The sequence below is a fragment of the Narcine bancroftii genome, chromosome 4 (assembly GCF_036971445.1).
Source record: "Narcine bancroftii isolate sNarBan1 chromosome 4, sNarBan1.hap1, whole genome shotgun sequence".
NCBI classification, from domain to species: Eukaryota; Metazoa; Chordata; class Chondrichthyes; order Torpediniformes; family Narcinidae; genus Narcine; species Narcine bancroftii.
In genome coordinates this window covers 187,175,858-187,200,822 of record NC_091472.1, presented here as the reverse complement: position 1 = coordinate 187,200,822, position 24,965 = coordinate 187,175,858, and the positions used below count along the sequence as shown (strand labels likewise).

General features: G+C 37.9%; 1 protein-coding gene across 1 annotated transcript in view; it reads right to left on the bottom strand.

Moving 5' to 3' along the window:
* The window catches only part of denr (density-regulated protein), a 38,465-nt gene that overhangs the window by 1,620 nt on the left and 11,880 nt on the right, over positions 1–24,965 (bottom strand). The window contains exons 3-9 of the mRNA XM_069933226.1: positions 22,938–23,064; positions 21,201–21,310; positions 20,440–20,459; positions 18,628–18,712; positions 13,828–13,905; positions 4,900–5,016; positions 4,444–4,583 (exon numbers count right to left, since the gene is read on the bottom strand). Coding sequence (XP_069789327.1) covers positions 4,444–4,583; positions 4,900–5,016; positions 13,828–13,905; positions 18,628–18,712; positions 20,440–20,459; positions 21,201–21,310; positions 22,938–23,064 — 677 coding nt within the window. The remainder of the gene's footprint in view (positions 1–4,443; positions 4,584–4,899; positions 5,017–13,827; positions 13,906–18,627; positions 18,713–20,439; positions 20,460–21,200; positions 21,311–22,937; positions 23,065–24,965) is intronic.

Sequence of the window (24,965 nt, the reverse complement as noted above, 5' to 3'; positions counted from 1 at the left end):
CTTCAACTTCTCCATCTCCATTTCTGGGGATAAGGACCAAGCAATGCCAATTATAAGCCTGCTGATTCCCATAGCTAACTTGATCACAGGTCCTTTCTTCTTGCTTCCTGTAGCGATGTTATTCCATTCTCTTCTGTGGTATCTTTTCTTACAATGCCATAATGCCCATTGGTCTCATTTTAAGTGGTGGCAAGGGCCCACATATGCTGTTTCCCAGTAACTATTCTTTTGCCCTCACCTCTTTTATTCCCTCCTGTAATTATTAAAGTTCACCTTCCAACCCACAAGCTTCAATTTCAGTGAATCATTCTCTGTTAATTCAATAACAAACACACCTTGGTCTCCTTTCTCAGTATTCCAAATGTGCCATTCTTTCCCTGTCTGATTATCCACTACCCTCCAACAGTGTTTGTTTCACATGGATATTAAGTGTATCCTGAGTCACCACCACCACCCCTTGCACAAACTTTTTGATACATCGGAATCTGATCAGGATGACAATAAGATTAATACATTTTTATCCCAAATAAATTTGCCCAGTTTAAATGGTCAGGAACAAAGAGATTTAAATTCTTTATTTATAGCAAAGGAAGTTGGTGAAGTAATGAGTTCATTACAAAATAATAAGTCACCAGGGGAAGATGGATTTCCTGTAGAGTTTTATAAGAAATGTAATGTTCTTTTGATACCTCAATTTTTGGAGGTGTTAAATCAAGCATTGAGGGTACATTCTCTACTGGATTCCTTTTCAACTGAAATTATTACTGTGACATCAAAGAAGGATAAAGCTGCTGAAGTTTTAGTGAATAGGTTGGCAAAGTATTTACCAAAGTTAATACATGTGAATCAAACTGTAGTTTTTAAAGGTCAGAACTCTGCAGACAATGTGGCAAGGTTAATTAGTTTAATACATTTAGCTCAAAAGAGAGGAGATTTAAGTATTGCTGTGGCATTAGATGCAGAAAAAGCTTTTTTATTGGGTGGAATGGGATTTCCTCTTTAAAGTTCTGGAGAAATGTGGATTAGGAGCAATGGTCAGGTTTCAGTACCTTTTTAGCTAACTAGATCAAGTAGACAAGGTTGCCCATTGTCACCAGCTATATTTTAGCAATTAAACCTTTAGCTCAGTGGTTCTCAACCTTTTTCTTTCCACTCACATATCACTTTAAGAACTCCCTATGGCATAGGTTCTCTGTGATTCGTAAGGGATTACTTAAGGTGGTATATGAGTGGAAAGAGAAGGTTGAAAATCACTGCTCTAGACCCAATTGTTACCAAAATATTTTGCTTGAGAAAAATTGTTCTTTGGAGTTATAAACTGTGCACATAACAAGTCAATGAGGTACGATTAAAACAGTGGTTTTCAAACTTTTTCTTTCCACCCACATACCACCTTAAGCAATCCCTTACTAATCACAGAGCACCTATGGCATACGGAACACTGAAATGGTGAGTGGAAAGAAAAAGATTGAGAACCACTGCTTTAGCTCAATTGATAAGACAAGACTCAATGATTCATGGTATTAGGGTGAATCAAGATGAGAATAAAACAAATTTATTTACTTAACAGCTTAAAGTTAGATTAAAAGAATTTGGGGAAGTATCAGGTTATAAATTGGGATAAAAATGAAATAAGCTATAACAATGTAAGAGAGTAATTGAATTTAGATGGCCAGATGCTGTAATAAAATATTTAGGTAAATGTGTGGAACAGTTTAAAAATGTTCTTAAATTAATTTATTTATGACTATTAAAGAAAATAAGACATGATTTGGAAAGTTGGAATACGTTACCTACTACTTTAATTGGTAGTGTAAAGATGAATGTTTTTCATAGAATTCAATATATTTTTCAATCAATTCCAAATTCCATTCCCCAAAATTTTTTTTAAAGGATTAAATATTTCTGATCTGAAATTTTTGTGGAAAGGGAAAATGGTAAGGTTTCCTTTGGATATTTAATGTGGAATTATGAACTAGTGGGGTTGTAGCTCCCTAATTTTATGAATTATTATAAAGCAGCCCAGTTGCGATTTATTAGTGTAATGTATGATTTAGATAAAATTCCAGCTTGGGTTAATATAGAACTTGATAAAATAGGAGAAGCAAATCCATAAATAGAATTCACAATTGTTAATAACAAATAGAGAAACTCTGATATTGAGAATTTAATTTATCTTTGAAATAAAGTTGATAAACAAATTTTTAAAGATTTGGAAATATAAGGGTATTAAAGATGATTGAAGGTTGTTTTGAAGCAGAATGAAACAAAAGTTTCAGGTACCTGAAAATACAAGGTTCTGTTATCACCAGGTTATGAACTTTTCGCATGAAAACTTTGGTTACAATCTGCTTTGCCAGTGGAGTTACTACAGGTACACGATCCTTTATCCAGACAAATAAAATCCGGAAAGCTCCAAAATCCAGTGGAGAGGCGGCCAGCGCTTGGGGGAGGCGGCGGGGGCTTGGGGGAGGCAGTGGGCGCTTGGGGGAGGCGGCAGGCACTTGGGGGAGGCGGCGGGCACTTGGGGGAGGCGGCCGGCGCTTTGGGGAGGCGGCCGGCGCTTGGGGGAGGCGGCTGGCGCTTGGGGGAGGCGGCCGGTGCTTGGGGGAAGCGGCCGGCGCTTGGGGAAGGCGGCTGGCACTTGGGGGAGGCGGCCGGTGCTTGGGGGAGGCAGCGTGCGCTTGGGCGAGGCAGCGTGTGCTTGGGGGAGGCAGCGTGCGCTTGGGGGTGGCGGGCGGGCAGCCAAGGGACCGACGCTTAGGGGAGATGGCCGGGCGACTCGGGTGGGCTTTCTGAAATCCAGAAAAATTTGAAATTTAAATGAAACTCTGACATTCCCTTTCTCCTAAGGTCTCTACGTAGTATAGAGTACCTCTGTTGAGGATCTCTTGTCCTATATATCTCATCTTTTCTTCTTTGTAGGGGGTTAGAGGGGGGGATGGGATAATAGAGGGGTTCCTTTTTCTTTCTTTATATATAGATACCACATATATTTGTAATGGATTTCTAATATTACATTATAATTGTAATTTATTTTGTGGTTTTAACACTTATAAATAAAATTTAAAAAAACTTTTTGATGCATTTCCCACCCTTTTGCTCTTTCATTCAAAGACTAACCCGCTCATTGTTCACCCCCATTTCTGTTTACTGCCTGACCTACCAAAAATTTCTAGCATTTTCTGTTGCTTTCTGAGAATTGGAATGACCACTGCAATGTTTGTAACTGATTTCTTCACTGCCAGTTGCGAAATCCAGGCCAAGAACACTTGTTGCTGATCTCAAAGACCTGTTACATTGGTCTTTTCTTTATTTATCAGGAACTACTCAAGCATTCCATCTGTTGTAACATCTTCAATCTGACCAAGTACCCAACTGTGTTAAAGAATAATTTTAAACTAATATTTTAAACATTTTGCAAATGATCAGAAAACATCATAAATGAAGTTAAAAATAATTTTTAAAGAGGGATTAATATCCACTTTTAAAATAAGGATTAAAAAAGTAGTAATTATGATAAACAATTTTGAAGTCTCATTCAGACCTCCTGGAATAAAGGGTAAAGATTACAGTATAATTTGTAGCACATCATGTTCATTTTATACCAGAGGTTCTCGTCAATTCAATGAATTTCCCTTGATTTTAGTGTCAATGGACACTAAATCACTGAAAAAAAAATGAGGAATTTCATGCAAATGCTAAAGTTCCTCATTGCAGTCAATTTATAGGTCTAAAAAAGCAAAATTCAGTAGTGCCATTGTCATTAGAACTGCAAAATGAACATGAATATTCAACGATGAAGGATATCAACACATACTGAAAAGATGTCTTTAAATTTCAAAAGATAAAATCGCTAAACATCACTGGATAAATTGTTTTTAAAATCAACCTTTGGTAAGGTGGAATTTAAACTTTGTTCCAAATCATACTGAAATACAGAAGCTGCAGGTGCCGTGAAATGAACATACAAAGACTTGCTGGAGGAAATCAGAAGGTCAAGATAACATCTAATGGTAGAAAATGTCTTTCAACATTTAGGTCTGGAACCTTTATCAAGGCTTGATACCACTGTCAAACCCTTGTTTATCTTACATTTTTACTCTAAAGTATGATTCAAACTTCAATTACTCCAGGGAAGCAGGCTCTTAGTCAGAATTCAATTGGATAGAATTTTATGTTTACACATTCCAAATACCTTCTTGAACCATTTGATAGTTTCCCTAGTTAAGCTGTAAAGGCTTATGCTGAGAAATTCTTCTGTACTGCACATACACAAATTGCAAGCATGGAATGCCCACAAGATGTAAAAACTTCTATCAGGGGACTGTTCTCTGAAAAATTCTCAACTTCAGATCTTGATATCAAAACAAAAAATAAGACCAGGCTTTGTGAAGATTTTCAAACACAACCTGAAACTTTTCAATGAAAATTGAGTCTTACCTCTGGCCATTTCTCTTGAATAAAATCCATAATATCATCTGTAACATCACCCTGAATTGTGATTTCGTCTTCTCCTGTAACTGATGCTCCACAGGAGAACTTCTGAGCAAAGAATCGCTGAGCTTCTTTAAGTTCGATCTCTATTTTACATACATTAAAAAGGAACCATTAACAATCATTTCACTGACATTTAGGGATGAGCTAACCAGATTCCAAGCTTAGAATGAAATTGTTTGGGATAATAATAAGAATAAAAAACATTTCATTAATACACAATCTTTTCCTCTTTTTTATTAAATTACAACATGCTATTTATAGTTTTAAGGGAGGCAATCTTACAGACAATAGCCAAGAATACAACATGTAGCAAATCTCAATGCGGGAAATCTCAATTCATATTCTTTCTACTCAGGAAAATATAAAATTACAATAAAATGAATAAAACTTAATACTTGCCAAAAGTTGCAAGGCCACAGACTCTTGTTACATATTTCTTTTTTGCTCTTGGAATTTTGGCTATTGTAACCTTTTGGGGTGCCGTCTTCTTTTTTTGTTTAATTATGCCTCTGCCACCTTAAAAACATTCAACATTTATGTAGACGACAACTTTATTCTGAATTAAGAATCTCCACCTGCATAACATTGCAAGTTATAGCTATATATGAGAATAGCAATAGTGGGTTTAACTGTTGTATAAATACATCATTGGGAGAAATTGAAAAAAGCATAAATGTCTGGGGTGGGGGGCACGAGGATGGAGATGTATGGGAAGTAGATGGGTGCAAAATGTATAGCCTGTGGTGAGGAGAGGAATTGTGATGACAAAGAGGGTGAAGTCACCAGGAGGTGGGAGGGGGGAAGGGAAGGGGGGGGTGAAGGATTAAAGGGAAGGAGATAGAGATGGGGAATATATATTGGTAAGGGGTTAGAGTTTGATGTAGTTCTTTGTGTTATTTTTGATTTTTTTTTCTTTTTTTGTTGATTTTTTTATTATCTGCCCTTTTGGGGTTCGTGGTCCTTGATTTTGTTTTACTTTCCAAGGTTTGCCATGGGCCCGGCGGGCTGGAGCAGATGGCTGAAGGATAAAGGTTGGACGAATGATGGATACGGGCAGTGGAGGTATGGGGGAAAACATGGGTCTGGGAGTCCCTGGGGTAATGGCTAAGAGAATAAAGAAAGTTAGTTTCAATGTTAAGGGCTTGAATGGACTGGTGAAGAGGAAAAGAGTCTTGCCTCACGAAAAAAAAAAGAATGGATCTGGCCTTTCTCCAAGAAACACATTTGACGGAGCAGGAACACCAAAAACTAAAAAGGGGATGGGTGGGCCAGGTAACATCCACATTGCTCAGCTCAAATGCAAGGAGGGGGAGGACGGCAATTCTGATAAAGAAGAGTGTTCCTTCCAGTGAGAGTGCAGAAGATTTGCAATGGAGTGCCAGATATATTCAGAATCCTGGACCTTATTAAACATGTACGCCCTCAACTTTGATGAAAAGTTCATGCAAGGCATTTTCCCAAGATTGGCAGAGGGAAAGAAGAACATGCTGATTGGGGCGATTTTAATTTTTGTCTGAATCCTATCTTAGATAAGTCAACAAAGAAAATAACTAAAAACAAAGACAGGGAGGTATGAAGGAGCTCAACTTGATGGATGTAGGGAGGCAAACATCTGAGGGAGAGATTATTCATTATACTAAAAATAACATGACTCCTACTCTAGAATAGATTTTTTTTCTTGGCTTCAACCCATGTAGAGGGTAGGATCATGGAGGCCAAGTACACAGCAAGACTTCTCTCAGATCATTCACCCCTGACATTAACAATAGAAATGCCATTTAAGCTGGATATGGCATCTTAATTTCTTTCTTTGGCTTGGCTTCGCGGACGAAGATTACATTGCTGCTAAAGAAGCCAGAATTTTGTAGTTTTATAAAATAATGCAGCTAAATACATTCTGTGAGGCCATCTGTACCTCTATTCCAAATAAATTTGTCCAATGTGATACCTTCAAAGCATATTTGAGAGGTCAGATAATTTGATACACCAAAACAGTAAAAACAGAATATATGAGGGAAGTGGATTAATTGGATCATGAAATTACTCATCTAGAAAAGGATTTCTGAAAATCAGGTTCAGAGGGCCATTACAGGGCTCTAGCCAATAAATAAAAAAATCTGAAATACAACATGCTCCAAATGTATAGTATGGAAAAGGCCATAATGTGGTCAAAACAAAAATACTATGAACTGGGAGAGAGAGCCCATAAAGTCCTCTCTTGGTAGTTGAGGGCATAACAGGCCCCAAGGACAATCAATGTGATATAAACTGGAAATGGCAGGATCTCGCACAAGCCAAAAAGAGATTAATGAGACCTTCAGGGAATTCTTGAAGGCTTATATAAACCAGAGTTAAGAGTGGGGGAGAGGGGGTCAAATAAAACCAGTGGGTTCCTGTCTAAATTAGAGTTACTATATTTAGACCCAGAAGAAAAGGAAAGCCTCAATCTTCCCTTTATGGAGGAAGAGATAGGGAAAGCATTGAATTCGCTGCAGATTAACAAGTCTCCAGGGGAGGATGAGTTTCCACCTGAATTTTATATCTCTTTATATGGAGGCAATGGAGACTTATACCCTCCTGGAATCTTTTTTGACAGCAATCATTATGATGATTTCCAGACCCATTTCTCTATTAAAACACAGATTATAAGATACTGGCCAAAGCTCTGGCAAATAGTTTGCCAAAACTAATAAATAAAGATTAAGCGGGCTTTGTGAAGGTTTCAGAGAAGGCCAGGAAGAACATAAAATCAATTTATTTGCCTATAACACACTCATATATCTGACAGACATAGAAACTCATTGTCCAAACTACACTCTACTCTGGAGGACTATGGAGAAATTTCCAGCCACAAGGTTAATTGGGACAAGAGCAAAACCATGTCACTTACTAAGTGGGATTACAGTCAATGTCAAGAAAACATTTACAGTTGCCACAATGCAGGATTAAATATCTAGGAGTCAGCATAGACAATAACTTGAATGATTTGTATAAACTAAATTATACCCCATTGCTTTGGAGAATTGAGGAGGACTTAAATAGGTGGATGTCCCTGCCCATAACCTTAGTGGCAGGGTCAACTGTGTTAAAATGAATGTGTTGCCGAGACTTCAGCACCTCTTCCAGACACTGCCTGTGGCATTTCCCTGGGGATTCTCCCAAAATTTGCTCTCATGAATAAGAACATTTCTATGGAATGGAAAGGTAGCCAAGGTTTCTGTGGAAAAATTGACCTGCGATTACAATGTGGGCAGACTACGAATGGCAGACTTCAAGAAATACTATTGGGCGGCCCAATAGAGATATATTGCCTCACTCTTTGAAGGGGGAAATGCACCATCCTGGCCACAAATTGACCTGCCTGTGCTAGAGAGAAGGTAGCAGAGGTCTTTACTTACAAATGGAATGCTAAATTGTTATCTGGGAAAGCAGGCAGCCCTATACTAAAACAAATTATTCTCATTTGGAATAAAATTAACCAATATCTAGGAAACATCCTTGCCTCCAAATAGATTAATACCATTAATGGCAGGTAACAAGATTCTGGACACCTGGCATCATAATTGCATCAGGTGCGTAGAGGACTGTTATAAGTGGGGTCAGCTAATGTCATTCGAGCAACTCAAACACAAGTAGGATTTATCAAATAAGGCGTTCTACTGCTACCTTCAGATAAGATCTTTTTTGCAAGACAAATTAGGTCCAACTATGGCCCTACCATAGTACAGGGGAACACACAGAAGTTCATCTCAGCAATGTATTTTTTGCTCCAAGTGGAAGGACCCAAACCAGGCCTTCACAAATCAAGGCAGAGATAGGTGTCGGACCAGCATGACTGCAATCATTAATGCACTGTACAGCCTGGTAAAATATTATTTTCTCCACGAGCTGTACCCGACACTGCAAAAATTGAACAGATCTAAACCAGAATTATCAACCAAGGCTTCAGATGCGGCATTGAGACAGGATCCTTTGTGCACGCAACCTGGACATGTACCAAGGTGAGGCCTTTTTGGGTGAAACTAGGCCAAGTCCCAGGGAACATTATAGGTAAAGAATTCCCGCAGGATCCAGAATTGTTCCAGTTGGGAACATAATGGACACAAGACCTACAATATATCTGTTCAAATTTTAAATCCAATTTGTAATGATTGTGCGCTGTAACACGATAATGATAAGCAGCGTTTCCCTGGAGAAAATTACTTACAACTTAAGGAAAAACTATGACACTTCTAAAAAGAAAAATTGGCAACCATACTTAAATTCCATAGGAGCACAACTATAGTGTGGACCATCGTGCCTCGCCGCCCTATCTCCCCCACCTACCCCTCAATCGGTTTTGGGGGTGGGGAGGGCCATCCCAAGCAGGAAAAGTCGAGAAAAGAAAGCAGCCTGAGCACTGGCCAACGTGCTGTGACAAACCCATAAACCCCTGATATACGTTTCACACCTTTGTTGTGAGTTTTTCCATGTTGTGTGTAACTGAGGTTAATTAAGTGTTAAATGTTAAGGGTTTGGAGGGTGGGAAGGGAGGGGGATGGAAAGAGCTTGAACTCTGCAGAAAACTTTGTTTCGAACTGATAATTGTAAACTGTCGTCAATACTGATACTGTTCAGACATAATGATAATTGAAAGATTTATAACAAACATGTACATCAAGCTGCAAGAGAAAGAAAATGATGAAATAAGCTATAAACCCAAACAAAAGTGGGAACAAGATCTAAACATAAAGATAAAAAATATGGGAAAAGCTATGCTCCGGAACTATAAGAAATACAATAAACACGAGGTTATGCATGATACAATATAATTGGTTACACAGGCTATACATCACACCCCAAAAGTTAAATAAATGGGATCCAACATTATCAGATCGATGTTTTCGCTATAAGAAGGAAACGGGAACAACAGTACATGCAATTTGGGCATGTGAGAAAGTGAAAAAGTTTTGGGAAGATCTAAATCAGGTGTTAAATAAAATCACAAAAAGCAAGATACCAAAAAATCCAGAGATCTTTCTTTTAAGTAATAAAAGAAGTAAAGAATAAGGCCTTAAACTGGAGGAAGCGCAAAAAAGATTTATTATGATAGCCTTAGCTGTAGCAAAAAAATATATGTCAACTTGGAAATCAGAAGAGAGCCTGAGAGTACAGCAAAGGTACATCGAAATTAATAAATGTATTCCATTGGAAAAAAAATATATAATTTAAAAAATAAAGTCACATTATTTGAACAAATTTGGTAACACAACAGAGAGGGCCTACCACGGACCTCCACCCCCTAAAATAATAGAATGAGAAGACGAAATGAACTGATCCAGTGTGTAAAAGTAGATGGCACAATTTTCTTGTTTATTTTTATTGTGTGATGACATTGTTTAATGGGTTTATTGTATTGTATATGCTGAACATTTAATGGGTTTGGAAGGGGGTGGAAAGGAGGGAGGGAAGGGAGAAAAATGGGAGAAAATGACTGTGTATATTCAAGAGGGAAATGTTTGTGTATATTTTGGTTAATAGGTGGTGTTTAAGTTTGGAAAATCATAAATAAAATATTTTTTAAATCTCCATGTGCTAAGCTTACTTTATATAGAGATGCATCAGATATTGTAAATTAATAGAAATTAAAAAGTTAAAATTTATTTTGAGTCACATCAAAAACACTTTTGTTCTGCATTCATTTGGCATTTAGTTATTTAACTTGCTACTTTAAGTATAAATCATACTGTTGTGTTGAATATTTTAAGGTTTTATAATATGGAGGCCAAGAAAATAGCATAGTGCTGTTTTAAAAATTTAAACTACATTTTAAAAAATAAAATGTTTGGAAAATAATATTTTTGTTTAACACCCCTTTTGAGGGTATCAAAGATTTTCAAGAATTTCATGAGACTTGTGTATTCCAAAAAAATATCATAAATTAGTTACGACAGACCTGCCTGATCTTGCTGAACCACAAATTAAACTTACTGAGGTTGAACGTGTGATATAGAGATTGTCTGGAAGCCTCCTCATCATATCAATTAATTTGTTCATTGAACTATTAACTCTTGCAAGATCAAGAAGACTCACTATTTGCGGTAAGATTTGCTAATTGCCATTCAGGATATTGAATGTTCATTATTCATTGGTGAACACTGTAATTCAATGGTTAACGGTAATGGTATTACACAAAACCAAAGCACCAATGGAACAGAAAATTAAGTTAGCACATTGCTGTTTTTAGTTTACCACACTTCAATGATAAATGTACAACTTTGCTGGTAAAGCACAAATGTTTGTATCAATACATGGCGATACCAGTCGTTCTTAATGAATCCGATCTCTCCCTCTTCTGACTACTGAAATGGAAAAAATTGAATTTGAAAAGGGAGGACTTGCAGTATAAAAGGAGCTTAATTTAATTGAATGGAATATGTCTGCAATATACAATGGAATTTATTTTCAAAATGAATGGAATATGTCTGCAATATACAATTACATTTGACCACAAGTTAAATTCAGATTCAGAGATGTCATCTGTTAAGCAGAAAGTATAGTACAACTGTATCTCATTCAGTGGCTTCAATGTGAGCTATTGTAGCGCTCACCAGAGGCTTAATCGAACTGGCTCGGAAGGTTCAGAGTGACATCATGCAATATGATAATGTCATTGGGAATGCGAGAGGATATTTCAAAAACTACATGTGACTGGTTGACTTTTACTGAACTTTGACTCAACTCAACTGGTTGAGTAGTGGGTTTCCTTTGGGACCTACCAGCACTAGGCAACTACAAAGCCCTAAAAGCCCTCCTTCTCCAGATTTATGGTCTCTCGCGGAGCGAGCAAGTTGCACAGCTCCTGCATAATCTATGGCCTGGGGGACAGTGCCCCATCGGAGTTAATGAATGACAGGCTGGCACTGGCAGATGGCCATAGGCCTTGCTTGCTCTTGGAGCAGTTGTTTTTGGAGCATATGCCAGAAGACGAGCCTCATGTTGGGTGACGACATTGATAACCCTCAAACAGTGGCTGCCCGTGCAGACATTCTATGGCGCGCAAAACAGCAAGGTGCAAGGACCACAGAAATTAGTGCTGTTTCACACCCAAAGGCCCAGGCTCCACGAGTACTGGCAACAAGGACGTACATTCACCCGGACAAGCATGACTCCATAACAACCATCTGGGGTTCTGGAGCTCACTGTTGTCGACCCCCTTGCACTTTTCCGGAAAACATCATGCCCAATTGTTGCTAATGGCTATGACGGCTGGCCACCGTAACAGCCTACTCCAAGTCTGGGACAAACTCTCCCAGTGCAAATTTCTAGTCAATGCGGGTGCATAGGTTAGTGTCCTTCCTCCTTTGGACTTTGACCCCTGTACCAGGAGCAAGGGTCCGGCGCTCACTGCGGTGAATAATAGTTCGATTTCTATCGCCACTTTCTACCCTCTGCAGCTCATTTTATGAAACTCCTCTTCGACCTCATGTCCAGCGGTGCCAAAGAACTCGAGTGGACAAAGGAGATGACGGTAGCATTCCAGCAGACAAAGACACCTTAGCAAAAGGAACATTGCTGGTCCATCCACAAATGGATGCACTAAAAGCCTTGATGATTGACGCGTCAGAAGGTGGGGCCTTGGAACACTACACTGCACCAATGGACAATGGAAGCCTCTAGCGTTTTTTTAGTGGTCACTTCCGCCCTCTGGAAACTAAATGTAGCACATTTGATAGGCAACTGCACCTAGCGGTCAGACACTTCCACTATTTTTTGGAAGGCAGGGACTTCACAGATTTTACTGACCACAAACCGCTTTTACTTTTGCGAAGGCTTCAAATCCCAGGTCAGCCCACCACCTCGCGTACATATCTGAGTTTTCAACCAGGATTAAACACATCTCCGGTAAGAGTAATATGATGGCTGATGACATGCCCTGCTCCTTTGTTCAAGCAGTACATGCCCTCTCTCTGATTGTAGACTACATGGTGCTCACCAAAACTCAGCACTAGAACGATGAACTTGCAGCTTAGAGAACTGCTGTCATGAGTCTGCAACTCAAGGATATAGCCTTTGGGCCACAAGGTATCACTCTCCTATGTGCCATTTCCACAGATCAGCCTCTCTCTATCATCCCTGCTGTGTGGAAATGTTGGATTTTCAATGCCATTCACAGACTGTCCCACCCCTCCATTTAAGCAATGGTCCACTTGAGAACCGATGAGTTTGAATGACGTGGACTCAAAAAGCAGGTCACGTACTGGGCAAAGACAAAGCAGTAGGCCTGCCAATCTGCAAAAGTGCAAAGGCACGTGAAGGCGGCACTTCAGCCTTCCAGCCACCACGGTGCAGATTCAACCACGTTCATGTCGACATTGTCGGCCCGCTTCTGGTATCACAAGGGACTAGATACTTTTTAACGGTCATCAACAGATTCACTAGGTAGCTGGAGGCAGTTCCTATGATGGATTCATCAACCGATTCATGCGCCAGTTGGTTTATAGAGCCCAGCTCTTTGTACCTGGGGAGTTTGTGACCGCAGCAAGCGGATAGGAGGTGCCACTGACTGAAGTCTTAGGCAGACTGTGGGAGTGGGTTGGAAAATGGCCCCAGTTCCCATGTCAAGGCACGGAACAATGACACTCTTCATCCCAAAGGAACTGTGGGACTGTGAGTTTGTGTTTGAGCATAGAGGTGCACACAGGCCACTCTCATAGAGGCCGTATGTGGATCTTCAGAGTGCTACAAAACAATTGTACAACTTATATAGTAGACGTTGGGGGCGGGGCATCCAGAGATATTTATGATTGACTAACTAAAACCTGCTTATCTTGACCTTGATCGGCCCTTTACATGACCCCCCGATGCAAAGACGTGGATGTGGACGTCCTTCCAAGAATGGTGGACAGTAATGGCACCAGAGGTTTAACCTCCTATCGTTAGTTCTGGAAAATGGGGGGGGGGGGGGGAGGGAACATAGCGACTCACCAGAGGCTTAATCGAACCAGTTCAGCAGGTTCTGAGTATCACCATGACGTCACAATGTGATGACATAATTTGGAACGCGCGGGGTTTTCAATAGCTGTGTTTGACTGTTTGAGTCAATGACTCGCTGAACTTCGACTCGACTACATCTGATCATTTTCTCGTTCTTTATTTCACACTGTGACACAGTTGCTACACTATAATCTTATTACTTGCAAACTCATGAGATTTGTTTCTGGAAATCCAGAGATTCATAAAAAGCACTTGTTCTGAAAAAAAAACTTGGCTAATTTGGGATAGACAATAAATCAGGCTATGTTGTTTTTAATATTTGTAAATGTCTAACATAAAAGGCACAGTAACCTCGTCTTTGTTTTTTCTTTTCTTCCTCTTCTCCAGCTGGTGGCTCTCCTCCTCCCGAATCCTGTTGTGGGGACTGATCTATTAAAAACAAATTATAGTTAATTTTCATCGGAAAAAAAATTACAACTAATTTTTAAAAATTTATTTTTGATGTGGGTTGTGATATTTAATTGTGAAATACTTGTAATATTTAATTGTATATTTTGTTGACAGTGTTGTTGACCAAGACTGCTCATTTAACAGCTTGAAAATAAACAGTTAAAAAAAAATCTAATTTTTTTTAAATCGGTGCAAGGTGAAAGCCAAATTCTAAGACTAACTAAAAATTGTTAAGTGTTATATTGGAACTCAAGGTTCACAAATACATTCTTATAAAACTGTTTCATGAATAAAAATTATTAGTTAGCCTTGAGTATAGCAAGTTGAGAAGATGCAATTCTTGTTAACTGTTATAATACCACTGAACACACGTGTTACACCCTTTTCAAAGAAAAATGACAGATCAAGAAATTTTAAATAGTGCACCATCAGTAAAGTTCCATTTATTCAAGAAAATTCAGTGAAACTGGAAATGTCAGGTCACGTTTGATTAAGTACTTACATTTCTGTGTATTTTGTCTTATCAACTGTGCTAAAGGTTCAATCACTAATCCAAACAAAGCTGGTGATAAAGGACAACCTTGACGAGTTGATCGAGTTAACTTGAAAGATTCCGAAATCAAACCATTACTCTAGCTACCGGTTTACTATATAGAGCCCTAATCTAACCAATAAAAGAAGGACCAAACTTAAATTTCTCCAAAACTTTAAACAAAAAATTCCATTCAACACTATCAAATGCTTTTTCTGCATCTATGGATATCACCATCGGATGATCTAAAGATTGTCTTGTCGAAATCTACTAATCAAACTAATCACTCGCAAAATATTATCTGAACCATATCTATTCTTTATAAAACCTGTATGATCAATATGAATCAACTTTGGTAAAAATTTAGCCAATCTATTCACTAATACTTTAGCTATTATTTTATAATCTACATTTAACAACGAAATTTAATTAAATTTATTAGTTCATTGATGGATTTGGTACGGCCTCCTAGTTGGGCTAAAATTGAGATGGCAAGTATTTCTGAATTTGAAATACATCAATTTTGTTTAGGTGGAATATGAATTTGTTACAACAATATAATGTGTCTATACGAAAACATTTACTGAAGTTATGGATAAAGAAAAATAAAATGATAGGTTCTAGGGATAAATTATTGGCTTTGACTCCATTGTATAATAATCAACTTATTTCTTTTTCAATACATAATCAAAGTTTATTGCATTGGAGATTTCAAGGTGTGAAAAATTTGGGAGATTGTTTTAAAGAGGGTAAGTTTTTATCTTTTAATCAGATGAGGGAAGATTTTGGTATTGATAAGAATTCTTTATTTCTTTATTATCAAATTCGATCTTTGGTAAAATGTATGTTTGGTAGAGAGATGATTTTACCTAAAATGACTAAATTTGAGACTTTTCTTATGAAGGTACCAGAGAAGGGTTATATTTCATTTATGTATCAAATATTACAGGATGATATGGATAAAATGGGTTGGGATAGATCTAAAATTAAATGGGAAGCGGATATTGGTTTAACTTTTTCTGAAGAGGATTGGTTAGATATTTGTTATGATAGTGTAATTAGATTGATAAATGCACGTTATACAATGATTAATTACAATTTTTTTTACATCAAATATATTTGACACCTGAAAAATTAAAAAAAAATGTTTTTAATGCATCAGATTTGTATTTTAGATGTGGTGATACGGTTGTAACTTTTTTATTGCTGTTTGGTCATGTACACATATACAATCTTTTTGGAAGAAAATTCAATCGTTTTTAGAATATCTGTATAAGATTAAAATAGTTTTAGATCCAACAGTATTTTTATTGGGTAGTTTGAAACCTCTGAAAGGCTTGGGATTAGATAAGTTTCAGCTTGCTTTTGTATATTTAGCTTTATCCGTAGCCAAAAAATGTATTGCTAGTACATGGAAAGATACAAATATGATTGATATTAATAGATGGCATAATGAGATGAGATATTGTTTAATAATGGAAACAATTACATATGTTTCACATGATAATTATAATTTTTTTATTAATAAGTGGCTGTTATACTCAGAATAATAGCAAAATAAAAGCATTAATTAAGGAGATCAAGGGATTGCTGGAGGATGGAAAGCCAAAATGAATCAAATATAATGCTTATCATGATGTGGAAATCATTGAAAATTTACAAGTAGTTTTCCAAACTTTTTTTTTCCACTCACATACCACTTTAAGTAACCCCTATGCCATAGGTCAGGGGTGTCAAACTCAAATTCACAGAGGGCCAAAATTAAAAACTTGGACTAAGTCGTGGGCCAAACTAAATATTTATTGAAAATTTTCAACAACATCTGCATGTTTTCTCTTCTTTTAACATATGTAATGTTAAACTTTTTCTTATTAAAATAAATGTTTAATAATAGTTTGGTTAAACTATTTCCAGAGGAAGCATTAACAAATGAGAAATAAAATATAAAATAAATAATATTTCTCTATAGCCTTTAAGCTCCTTTTAAATGTATTTTTTTTCACAAGCCAACAAGTCAAAAAAATAACAACTTGCTTCAATGAAAATCCAATCTTTCAACTATGAACAGCCCAAAGTTAACCAAAGAAAATATTAATCCAAGCTTAGCTTGCTACACTGTGATTTACTCTGATGCACCTGGGTCTAAACCAGATACTTGGCATCTCTTCTTAGATGCAAGTTCATCAAACTCTGGGGTCAGAGTTTGCCTCACACCTGTCTTGAAAGGTCCTGTTTTCTGTCTTTCGTTTGGCCATTTTTCGTAAGGGGTTTATTACACGTGAGTTGGGCGACAGGTCGCAGATGCTAATGAAAGTAAAGAGAGGAGGTGGGGGCGATTAGCGGGCTGACGGGCCGGCGCCAACGCATTTGCAAAGCATTCTGGGATTTGTAGTATTAGCTGTGCATGCGCTATACTGGCGCGGCGGCCAGCAAGCCAGCTCCAATACATATTTGATATGATCTTGCGGGCCAAATATAATTATATCATGGGCCAAATTTGGCCCGCGGGCCTGAGTTTGACATGTGTGCCATAGGTGCTCTGTGATTAGTAAGGAATTATTTAAGGTGGCATGTGAGTGGATAGGGAAGGTTGAGAATCACTGCTCTAGACCCAATTATTACTGAAATATTTTGCTTGAGAAAAATTGCCATTAGCCCATTTCCTTTGGAGTTATGAGACGGTGCACATAACAAGTCAATTAGGTACAATTAAAACAGTGGTTTCAAACTTTTTCTTTCCACCCACATACCACCTTAAGCAATCCCTTACTAATCACAGAGCACCTCTAACATATGGATTAAGTAAAGTGGTAGATGAGTAGAAAGAAAAAGTTGAGAACCACTGGTGTAGAGGAAACTCCAGTGTCACTGTTGGATCACAAGTATTTGCCAATTAGTAGTTGCAGAGACTATGGGACAACACTAGCAGGAGTCCTAATAATTGGCAAAATAAATGTGCAGAGTGATGGTGAAAGGAGCACGGAACTGGATTTCTCTTGCAAAGAACGATACTGGTAGAGTGGCCTGCACGGTCTAATTTACAATGATGTGATTCTCTGCAAAGGAAATTTTAATCTTCACATCTAAAGGATAAATTAATAAAATTCTGTATTTATTTCTAACAATATCTACCAATCGATGAAGTAGATGTTAGGATTTTATTTAGTAATGTGCTATTGCAGTCAGAGAGCATGAACTAATCTTTAGATTTCATTCAGTAGTAACAAAGACTGGCTACTTTGGTTGCAGGCAGGCACCGAGATAAACTCAAGGCTACAGAACATTGAGTCAGAGAAGGACAACCTGAGGAAAATTCTGGCTGAAGAGGCTGAAGTGTACTCGCTAAAAAATATGCTTCAGGAGTGGGAGATGGTGATGTGCACTGAGAAAGAGAAAGCCTCAATGAGGGTGGGTGGGTGGGGGAGGGAAACAGAAATTTTGGCTTCACGCAAGGATATTTTCATAGTTATTTCATGACGAATATTGAACATGCTCCTCTTGTATGTAATATGGCTGCTAATACTGGTCACATTGTTTGTTTTACCCAGTTTTTCAATCAAAATATTAATTATAGTAAATGCTGGAAATACACAATATAGAATTCTATTCTATTCCATTCTATTTATTTATTTATATTTACACATTCAGCAAAGTAACTGGCCATTTCGGCCCACGAGTTCGTGAGCCCAATTACTCCCAATTAACTTACACCCTTGGTATGTTTTTATATTTCTCATTTCTTTCTTAGCACAAAATTATCGAGATCAAAGTTTGAAAGGAAAATTAACGTTTTCAACCTTTTTTGGCAAGAGGTTCACAGCAGTAAATGTTTCTTCTCTCTGAATTGATTTATCATTTTTCTTTTGGTTATCTTAGGAGATTAAATGGTTAATGGCAGGTTGGGATCCCGTTCTTTGATAAGGGAGAGCTCATGTGGACAAGCTCCTCCTTCCTGCCAATCATTTATTTAGTTTGAAGCTGTAGCAATAAATTTCAGTGACTGGAGATAGCTTTTTGGATATACATTGTATATGCACTGCACAAGATGCCAGAAATAGCATTATGCTGAAAACATACATTTCTCTCAAGGAAGTGTTATTAATATCCTGACGCACAGATCTTTTATATTTAAAAACAACCGGCACAAGAAATACTTCCTTCTCTTATACCTATATTGAGTTTTGCAAATTCCTCAGGGCAATTCTTCTCCAGCCATTGTCTGCATTTGGTATACTGAGGCATATATTCACAATACTGCAAAAACAAAAAATGTGTGCTTAATTATTTTTTAGAAAATGAGTTAAGTTTCCCATTCAAAGAGTTTCTGCTGTAAACAATAATGCGTGAATCAAGTGGTCAAGCAATTAATGTTGAGTGAACGAAATGCTGCCCACTGCAACTGTTTTGTGGGGTAATGCATCATACATTTTTGGAAAGAAACCACAGAAGAAAAGCACAAATGTACAATTCATCAAGGTCAGAGAATCAAACTCTACTATGATAGATGAACATGTTCTAGATAAACTACTATTTAACAACCCGAATTTTATCAAGTCTGATAAAAGACCCAGAATGTTGAGCATTTTTAGCATTTTCTATTCTTATTTCAAGTTTCCACCATTTGTGGTTATCGGTTTTGTAATTTAAATTTAGCATGTAGAATTTCCTTTATATTTTGTTTTGTTACAGACTCTTCTAAACATTGGTTATTAGCTTCCAAATGAAGCTCAATCAAAAAAGGAGCAGCAAGGCACAGAAAACTATTCAGCTTCCAACTGTGAAAAGTTATGTCAGGAAAGTACTTAATTAGTTTTTAAGACTTATCAAAGTGTCACACATACAAATGTTACAAATTTTAGAAATGTGTTTGTCCTAAACAAGCCTGCCACTCTCACTCAATGCAACAAAGGTATTGACTCTTTACAGTTACCAAGATCCTACACAGTCTGCCTCCTACTCCATTGTAACTATATTTAAGTGGTATATAGTATGAATGACAGCTACTTGGCATTTTGAAAATAATTGCAAAACGTCAATTTTTTTTTGAAAGTAAGTGGCCTTAAGGGCCTGGATTTTGCTGTGATAAAGGTTGCTAAACTCCTTGTTTTCTGTTACGACTACGAAGTGATTAGCAACTTCTAGACTATGAATATGTATTGAATGCATAAACACAGACACTCTTGCCAGTGATTTATTAGCCTTCCCTGGCTACATTAATTTGCAAACTTTTCTCAGGTAATCAAGAAAACAAACCAAAATCACTTGAATTGTTGTGAAGTTAGAAGAGTCCACAACGTAGCCTTATTGTAAAGTATTCATAAAATAACACTCTTCAATAGATGGTCTTGTCATGTCCACAACATAGCCTTATTGTAAAGTATTCATAAAATAACACTCTTCAATAGATGGTCTTGTCATGCCAAGTCACACATTGTTATTGTATTCAAAAAGGGCATCCACAAATTTAGAATATTAGTTCTGTATTAACATTGCACTGATGAGACATTATATTCTAGTCTTACAATATTTTTTCATCTTTAAAATAGGATATATAAAAACTTGTTGCATGTACTACTTGTGGCATTGACCATGGCCTGTCAGCATGAAAGCATTCAAAATTTATCATCCAAGATTCCCATAATGGGAGATTTAAATATATACTAAAACGTTACTTTTTCGTAAGTGATCATTTGTCCAATCAGAATTTAAATAAAGATAACAGCATTTTATAAACAGTACCCTCTTGTGTAAATCAAAATATGGGTGCCTTAAAGTTTCACAAAATCTTGACATTACTCTTTCTGCTACTTTCATTTTCAGTAGTAAAGCTGCAGAAAACCTGAATGGAAAATGCTATATTCTCACACCAACAGGGGCTCAATAGGACTCGAAAAAGACCATTCTGAATGGAAAACAAATGAGTAACCTGAAGGGATAAACACGGAGAGGATAATGCATTTAATATAATTAATTGTGCTTACCTCTGTTGGCAATGAACAGACTAGAAGTGGAGAGGAAGAAAAAATAGTAAAATGTTGGCATATTCTAACCCAAATAACAATTACTACATTTTGAAACAACCGATAAACCAATAGCTTAGAAGTCCTTGCGTACAATTAAATCAATTAACTCAACTGATTTAAAACAAAAGTACACGCATTTTAGATGTGTCAAAATCACGAAAAGCAATTTAAAAGAAAAATCTCTTATCCATATACTAAATTAGATTTATACACATGGATTTAGTAATTTTTTTTTCTGAATATTACTTTAATTAAAGGATAGGCTATAAAATCAATCCAAATTTTTGTTTTATTTATCAAATTTATGAGCAGAAAATATAATGCATATTGATTTATTAAAGGCTCATTTCATCCATACTGCTGTACTTCGAGCACATATTTCTGGTTTAATGTTCAGTTTCTTGTATTAGTTGTATGTTAGAGAGGCTTTCAACTAAAATTTTAGATCATCATCACATTGTATTGATCTGCTAACATTTGATCCTATCTACAAATCATCACCTGCATCAACTTGCTGCAAATTGGCTGGTGGGGGTGGGGGAGAAGTCATGTGATGCTGTAATGTTAGAATGTAGGAACCTAACCCTCCTAGTAAACTAATAAAAAAGTACCAAATAAGCAATGTTTTAAACTAATTCAAATCTTTGAAGTACATTTAAACACTGAAACAACATTTTAAAAATGCCTCCAAAGGAAGAAAAAACTGCTGGTAGCCCTACCTGGAGTGCGTCGTGAAGAGAAGACCAGAAGAGATCTGAGGGCTACTGCAAGCTTGAAGCAGGGAGCTAGCGTTCGGGCTGCTCCCTGGGTAAGTGACTCTGTGGATTGTCTGCCGACGTCAGAATTTAAATAAAGGGAATTATGATGGTATGAGACGGGAGTTGAGTAAGATTGATTGGGTGGTGTTTATGGGGGGGGGGGGGGGGAGAATGATGGTGGATAGACAATGGAAAGCATTCAAAGATCTAATGGAAGAATTGCAGAAATCGTTTATACTGGTTTGGCATAAAAATATACCAAAAAAGGTGACTCAACCGTGGATAACAAGGGAAATTAGAGACAGCATTAGGTCCAAAGAGAGAGCATATCAATTGGCCAAAAAAAAGTACCAAATCCGAAGACTGGGAACAGATCAAGATGCAACAAAGGAGGACAAAGGGATTAATCAAGAGGGCAAAAATAAATTACGAAAGTAAGCTTATGGCAAACATAAAAACCAACTGCAAAAGCTTTTATAGATATGTCAAGAGGAAAAGATTGGTGAAATCCAGAGTAGGCCCCTTGCAGTCAGAATCAGGGGAATATATAATGGGGAATAAGGAAATGGCAGACCAAATAAATTCTTACTTTAGTTCTGTTTTCACAAGAGAGGATACAAATAACCTCCCAAGGATGTTGGGAAACATAGAGACTAATGCGAGGAGCTAAAAGAAATCAGTATCTCTAAGGACATGGTCTTGGGGAAATTGAAGGGATTGAAGGCCGATAAATCCCAAGGGCCTGATAATCTACATCCTAGGGTACTTAAAGAAGTGGACATTCAGATAGCAGATGCTTTAAGAATTATTTTCCAGAACTCGATAGACTCAGGATCAGTACCCATGGATTGGAGGGTAGCTAATGTTACCCCACTATTTAAAAATGGGAAATTATAGGCCAGTGAGCCTTACATCAGTAGTGGGCAAAATGATGGAATCCATTATTAAGGATGTAATAGCGGAGCATATGACTAGCAGAGAAGGGATCGGACAGAGTCAACATGGATTTACAAAAGGTAAATCGTGTTTGACAAATCTATTGGAATTCTTTGAGATGGTGACAGGTAAAATAGATGGGGGAGAGCCAGTGGATGTGGTGTATCTGGATTTCCAAAACGCCTTCGATAAGGTCCCACATAAATGACTGGCATGTAAAATCAAGGCTCATGGGATTCGGGGCAAAGTATTGATGTGGATTGAGAACTGGCTGGCAGATAGAAGACAGAGAGTTGGGATAAATGGATCATTTTCTGAGTGGCAGATGGTGACCAGTGGGGTGCCACAGGGATCTGTACTGGGACCCCAGCTGTTCACAATTTACATTAATGATGTAGATGAGGGGATTGGATGTAATATTTCCAAATTTGCAGATGATACTAAGCTAGGAGGGGTTGTGTGCACTGAAGAGGGGGTCAGGAAGCTCCAGTGTGAATTTGATAAATTGGGGGACTGGGCAAATACATGGCAAATGCACTACAATGTGGATAAATGTGAGGTTATCCATTTTGGTAATACAAACCGGAGGGCAGATTATTATTTGAATGGCAATAGATTGGGAGATGGGGAAGTGCAGAGAGACCTAGGGATTCTTGTGCACCAGTCACTGAAGGTGAGCATGCAGGTACAGCAGGCGGTTAAAAAGGCAAATGGTATGTTGGCCTTCATATCAAGAGGGTTTGAGTATAGGAATAAGGATACCTTACTGCAGCTGTACAGAGCCTTGGTGAGACCCCACCTGGAGTATTGTGTGCAGTTTTGGTCGCCTTATCTGAGGAAGTATGTTCTTGCAATGGAGGGAGTGCAAAGCGATTCACCAAGCTGATACCTGGAATGGCAGGAATAACTTATGAGGAAAGGTTGTGCAATTTGGGATTGTACTCACTGGAGTTTGGAAGATTGAGAGGGGATCTCATCGAGACATATAAAATTCTGGCAGGACTGGACAGAATGGATGCGGAAGGGATGTTTCCAATGGTGGGGGAGTCCAGAACCCGGGGCCATGGTTCGAGGATAATAGGCAAACCATTTAGAACCGAGATGAGGAGGAATTTCTTTACCCAGAGGGTGGTGAATCTGTGGAATTCATTGCCACAGAGAGCAGTAGAGGCAGGTTCATTGAATATATTTAAGAGGGAATTAGATATATTTCTTCAGTATAAGGGAATTAGGGGTTACGGAGAGAAGGCGGGGACGAGGTACTGAACTTTAAGATCAGCCATGATCTCATTGAATGGCGGAGCAGGCTCGAAGGGCCGAATGACCTACTCCTGCTCTTATCTTTTATGTTTCTATGTCACTCTCCTGCAGAGCCGGAGAGATGATGTCGGGGAAGAACCCGGAAGTGAACTGAGCATGTGCGAAAAGCTGAGGCTTTCACTGACACCATTGGAGGAAGAAGAGTTGGGCTTGCAAGGGATCAGCATCGAAAAGGAATAAGAAAAAGAGGAAGAACACAGCAACAAGAAAAGGAGACATTGAAAGAAGCTAAGATTTTTTAAAGTAAAAGCAAATGTAAAGTTGAACATATAAACCAACAATGATTTACTAATAGAGAATTTTATGGAATGAAAAGGAAAGCAAAAGGGGAAATAAATAAAGTCTTGGAGGTCGTTAATAAAATGAAGAGAAAATTAGATAAGTTAGATGGAAAAACAAAGAAAATGCAGGAAGAAATGCAGCACGTTGATGATGGAGTGTCAAGAGTGGAAGACACTACAGTGGAACCCCAATTTAACGTGCCCCGATTTAACACAAATTCGGATATAACACGATGAGTCATTGGACCCCTTAACGTCCACATTTTGTTCTTTGAGATGGGACGCTAAGCGAGCCCATTTTTAAAAATGCAGTACTAGGGATGGCCACCCTATGGCACAGCGGATGTTTAGAAGTGGTGCGTCTAAACGATGAAGGCAAGTACAGTAATGTTTATCTTGGCGGGGAATTCATCACATTGATGAAGGTGGTGTGTGTGTGTATGCTGCTGAGAAAGGGGTGGGGAGGTGATGAGAGCTGCCACAAATGGGGGGGGGGGGGGGGGAAGGTGTGCTGCCGCGATCGATGTGTGTATATTTTGCACACAGTCGTAGAACCCCGGTTTTTTTTACCTGAACCATCATATTATAACAGGGTTCAACTATACTACTGTTTTAACTATGGAAAATCAAAAGCTCCAGCAGAAAGTAGATATACTGGAGAATTTTAGTAAAAGAAATAATATTAAAATAGTGGATCTTAAAGAATGAGTGGAGAAGAAAGACCCAACTGGCTTTTTTCAGAAATGAATTCCTGAAGTGTTCGGAAGGGAGCATTTTGATCACCCTATTGAGATTGAAAGACTACACAGAGTTCCTAGAGAAACACCGCTTCCAAATCAGAAGTCGCGTTCTGTGTTAATTCAATTTTTTTCAGTCAAGATAGAAAGAAGATTTCGAGTTTGGTGGAGAAAGGGGTAAGAGTAAGAAAAGGCTGACTTAAGTATGAAGAGGGTAAAGTTCTGCTTTACCCTGATAGAAGTGCAGATTTAGTAAAAAGAGAATTTAATCCTCTTCCGAAGATTTGTTGTGGAAAAAGGATACCGATTTGTACAACATCACCCTGCTACCTTGAAGATTTTTCTGCTTGGAGGTGATAATAAGTTCTTTCAATTTTGTGCAAGCAGAAGAGTTTGTGCAAAGTAGTCCAAGAGCTAGGTGGATTAAAGCATTAGACAATCAGCAACTGCCA